This window comes from Triticum urartu, chromosome 2A (assembly GCF_056163025.1).
Source record: "Triticum urartu cultivar PI428250 chromosome 2A, HENAU_Tu73, whole genome shotgun sequence".
NCBI classification, from domain to species: domain Eukaryota; kingdom Viridiplantae; phylum Streptophyta; class Magnoliopsida; order Poales; family Poaceae; genus Triticum; species Triticum urartu.
Window position 1 is genome coordinate 50,037,479 of NC_141874.1, and position 4,171 is coordinate 50,041,649.

The window sequence follows — 4,171 nt, forward strand, 5'->3', positions numbered from 1 at the left end:
TAAACTATAGAAAGTTGTGCATCTCATGGCATTTCAGAAATTTTAATGGTTTAACTAAACAAAGATAAATTGGCATGTCCATGGAAAATGGATTGCCCTTTTGTTCATTTATATTTATACGTTATGTGCACTAGAAGCTTAGGGCACGCTTCGTGGCGCCGTGGAGGCTTTTAGGGTCTCGCAACTCGCTTTTCGCTGTTTATTTTTGTCATTGTGGTTATCTCGCTGGAATATGTTCTCATGATGGCCTACTAACAATTATAATTAAGTTTGTTGGTGTTGGCGCAGTATGCCAAAGTCAATAAATGTATATTTTTGCGAGGTTAATGTGATTATAACAGTGAAATTTAATGTAATTTATGTTTCACATATGAAGGTTTCTTGTGTATTTGATATTCTATACAATCATTTTTAGGAATCACCATAGTGGTGGCTTGTTTGGCGGAGAGTCCATGGATTTGAAATTTTAGACAAGTTGCATAGAGAAAGTCTGTTGACGGAGGGATAGAGAAGGTGAGTGATTTGTTGGGAAGAATTAATACTATCTTGAACACACGAATAACTAGCATTATCGAAAGATATTTGTGCCCTCTAAAAAGATATTTGTACACTTGCCGAAATTGTTTCTACAGGATCCTTTGTATTAGCAACTAATGTACACGACTATATCAGCCTAGCTGTCCCTTGCTCCACCGATGAGTTCGCCCGTGTATTTGTCATTTGAACTGCGCCACCATTTGCCTCGTCAATTGGTGAACTACTTGCGTCTGTAGTAATTTTATTTGGGGTTCTTGTGCCTCTCCTAGCCTTTTCAGCCCAGTTGACAAGGCCTTCGGTCACATTGTCATCAAATATAGTCTTCTTGAAAGAATTCCCCATCTATACCAATGATGAGACGAAATTAGAATAAAATGATAGATAAGAATATTTGTTTGATCATGACAATAAAGCCATTAAAATTGTATCAATTTGTGAAAACAAGCTTTGTATTCATCAAGAATGGATACTCATAGGTATAGTTCAAGTTGAAAATCATTATATCACAACAAAACTACAATTTTATCCACTTTATTAATTGAACTCACATGGGAGACAACGGCGTATAGTGGTAGGGTGCTGTAACCACAAAGAACTTGGCAGATTACACTGAAAGAAGTAAAAAGTAATGAGTATGTTTTTAAGATGTCTCAGTAAGTTGTTGATGTCATTGTGATTTCTGTTGTACCTTATGACAACTCGAGTAATAACATATGCTGGTTTCCCCATGATGCATGATTTAAAACCATATGTTACCTGCAACATTGATAAATGCAAGGGTTAGTCCTACTTGTATTCATTAGATTCCTATTTGAAACTATCAAATCCATAACTTATATTCTATGTAATTTCACGATTCTTATCGTACTCTCCAATACTTCATGTTAAATTAGGTTGTGGGTACAACAAGCTTACTTATTGTTCTTACCAAGAGCCAGAAGAAAAATGCAATTTCAAATGCATTTTGAAATAGGACGATGTGGATCAACAGAAGGACTAATTTAGGCCGATGGAACCAAAAGAAGTTATCTGAAGGAGAAACTACTAAATCCCCTCGAATAGCCGTATCCTTCTGGGCAACCTCATAAGCCAATTCCGTTATTATGTGCTCCATCTTACTTCCTACCACAAGTAACATCTGCCAAACACAAATACAATAAGTTGATGTCACGAGTCTGCCCTTTTTTGGATCATGCTTAGTTTGAAAGATCATTGTAGAAGTCATATGAAAGCATATAATTAGTATTTAGTCCTTAAAACATGCATACATGTAGTAGAAATTTCTTTTATGTGTTTTTGTATAGATAGTAACTCATGTTTACTTACAATGAATGGAACCAAGGTAATCCAAATGTAGACATACCACCCTACAATAACGGTACGACAAGAGTCGGGTTACTTTTCACATAAAAAATTGTCTAGTGAGGGTTAGCCAAAATAAAATAAGTAAATAAATAAATATATTTTTGTGACAATTTAACAAAACAAGAGTTATACAAGTGGATCAAAACTTGTGACCTCTAGTGATACATACCTTCAACATTCAATAGTAGGAATATCATCAGCATGGCCCAAAGGTACCAACTACATAAGCATAACATGGACATCAATTTGCTATTTTCTCTATAGGTAATTGATCTATACATAGCATATGCTTTAGAAAAAAATTGGGTAATGCATTTTGTAATAGTAGCATTGAGCACTTACCTAATACCAACAACTTTCTTAAAATCAACCTCCAAAGCTCTGATCATGTAACTATAAAAGTTGAATTTTGGTGTCCCCTTACAATGTTTCTGTGAAAAGGAATGAAGCATGTATATATATAAGTTTCCTCCACTAATAGTGTATACCCGAAAACATACACGTGACTTCTATATATCGATTAAAATGTAGGTTGATTACCATGATGAAACCAAGTCTCATTGTTGTGTAGTCCTCCTCAGTGACGGATCCATAAAATTGTTTGAAGAAGGAACGCTAAAAAGACGATGACTTATCTTATAGCCCAATTGCAAAATAGAGAAATAAGGCAATATATATGTTTTGATCCTTATAAAAACACAAGAAAAAGAAAGTATACCATCCAACCAAATATCCTCGACCGCTTTCTATGACCTTTAAAGTGGTCTTGAATAAATTTGAATTCTCGAATGTGCTTGATCATTTGAGGGGCTGCAAGTTAGGACCCAACATTAGTAAACAAAAAATGTAACACAACTTCATACAACTGAAGAAAACTTGTGAACTCATCATTAGCCAAACAAGGAAAGGAAACTATTTGCATCATATATACATACCACCGTCATCACTTTCTTGGATCTTGGTCTCCCAATGTCGCCAATTTCTCGTCTGCACAACAATTAACATAGTAGTTAGAAAAGCTATGGTAGACGAATTACTCGTTACTAACAAAAATATAGTCAGAGTTTTAGTTAGTACCTGTGCAATTCCTAGAAGTACTGTAATAGCACTGAGAAGGAAATGGGTGACCGCCAACACGAAGATAAATATGTGTAGTTGATGAATAGCTTCAGATGAAAGTAATGGAACTTTGTCCTGCATGCCAAATGGCGTCAAATGAATCATTGGATAAGAACAAGGTGGAACGGGTCAAAGACGAAAAACAATAGATCGACGAAGACAGAAGAAAAAGGAAAAGTAGAGTATCACAAATAAAATCGAGAACCGACAAAATGGTTGTGCGCATCATCTGCAGAGGTCAAGCCGTCAAGGGTAATCCTCCTTTTCAAGAAAAATATCACAAAACAAAATCAAGCACTTCTGATGCCTTGAGCTGTACCTTCTTGAGGCAGTATTCGTCGTCGGAGGAGGCTCCTCCAGCCAGGAGGCGCCTCCCCCCACCCAACACGCCGGTGAACACAGCGCCACCGAGGTGGTCCGTCTCGTGCAGCGGCGGCTTGCAGGGCTGCAGGTGGAGCATGGCGCTCGGGCTGACGCACAGCTTCCCAATGGGCCCCTGGAAGACGGTGAGCAGCAGCGAGATGAACCCCAGCAGCATCAGCTCCTCCTTCACCTTGAGCAGGGCCTCGTACATCGGCTTCTTGCGACTCCTTATCAGCCTCTGCATGCAAACGTGCGTGCCCAAACGTTCAGCTGATGGCCGATTGCTTCGACAGATACGGCAGGCAGCTTCGTGGTCTCTCATGGTGGATGTACGCACATACCTTGCCTAGGCGGTGGAGCAAGCGCTCGAAGAGCAGGGAGATGATGATCATGACGGAGCAGACCAACGCCACGATCCATGTCGGCGTGAACTCGAGCGGCTTGGCCTTCCCTCCACCGCCGGCCATGGCGCCCCAAACGTACTCGTCAAGAACCAAGCCCACGCCGACGCCCCTTGTCGTAAGAATGAAGTGGCAAGCAAGACTATTCTTGATACATTTATATAGCTATAAGAGACGAAACTACTCAGTTACATGGTCATCAGTTATCACGCATGACAATATTGACTTGGCACGATCAGAACCCTGAATTATATTCCAAGTTACATGTACACACAGGAAAACAAGAAACAACGGGTTACCTTCCTAAATACTACTAGTATTCATTCTCGAAAAATACTACCACTAGTATTCCGCTGGCATATGTCCCATGTGACCAATTTTTTTCT

The 4,171-nt window shown here is 39.1% G+C and overlaps 1 protein-coding gene across 2 annotated transcripts; it reads right to left on the minus strand.

Annotated features, from left to right (window-relative positions):
• Positions 1 to 563: 563 nt before the first annotated feature.
• LOC125530656 (MLO-like protein 1) lies at positions 564 to 3,924 on the minus strand. Of its 2 annotated transcripts, XM_048695045.2 has the most exons (13): positions 3,726 to 3,923; positions 3,341 to 3,622; positions 2,980 to 3,096; positions 2,838 to 2,889; positions 2,621 to 2,712; positions 2,443 to 2,517; positions 2,245 to 2,333; positions 2,072 to 2,121; positions 1,864 to 1,904; positions 1,466 to 1,675; positions 1,226 to 1,293; positions 1,086 to 1,146; positions 564 to 879 (listed from the first exon to the last, which is right to left on the minus strand). In XM_048695045.2, exons 1-13 carry the CDS (start codon positions 3,849 to 3,851, stop codon positions 664 to 666), a joined length of 1,479 nt encoding a protein of 492 aa, XP_048551002.2. In that variant the 5' UTR covers positions 3,852 to 3,923; the 3' UTR covers positions 564 to 663. The 2 variants fall into 2 exon arrangements, with proteins under 2 accessions (XP_048551002.2, XP_087399161.1); XM_087543035.1 differs by lacking the exon at positions 1,086 to 1,146 and having other exon boundaries at positions 621 to 879; positions 3,726 to 3,924.
• Positions 3,925 to 4,171: the final 247 nt, after the last annotated feature.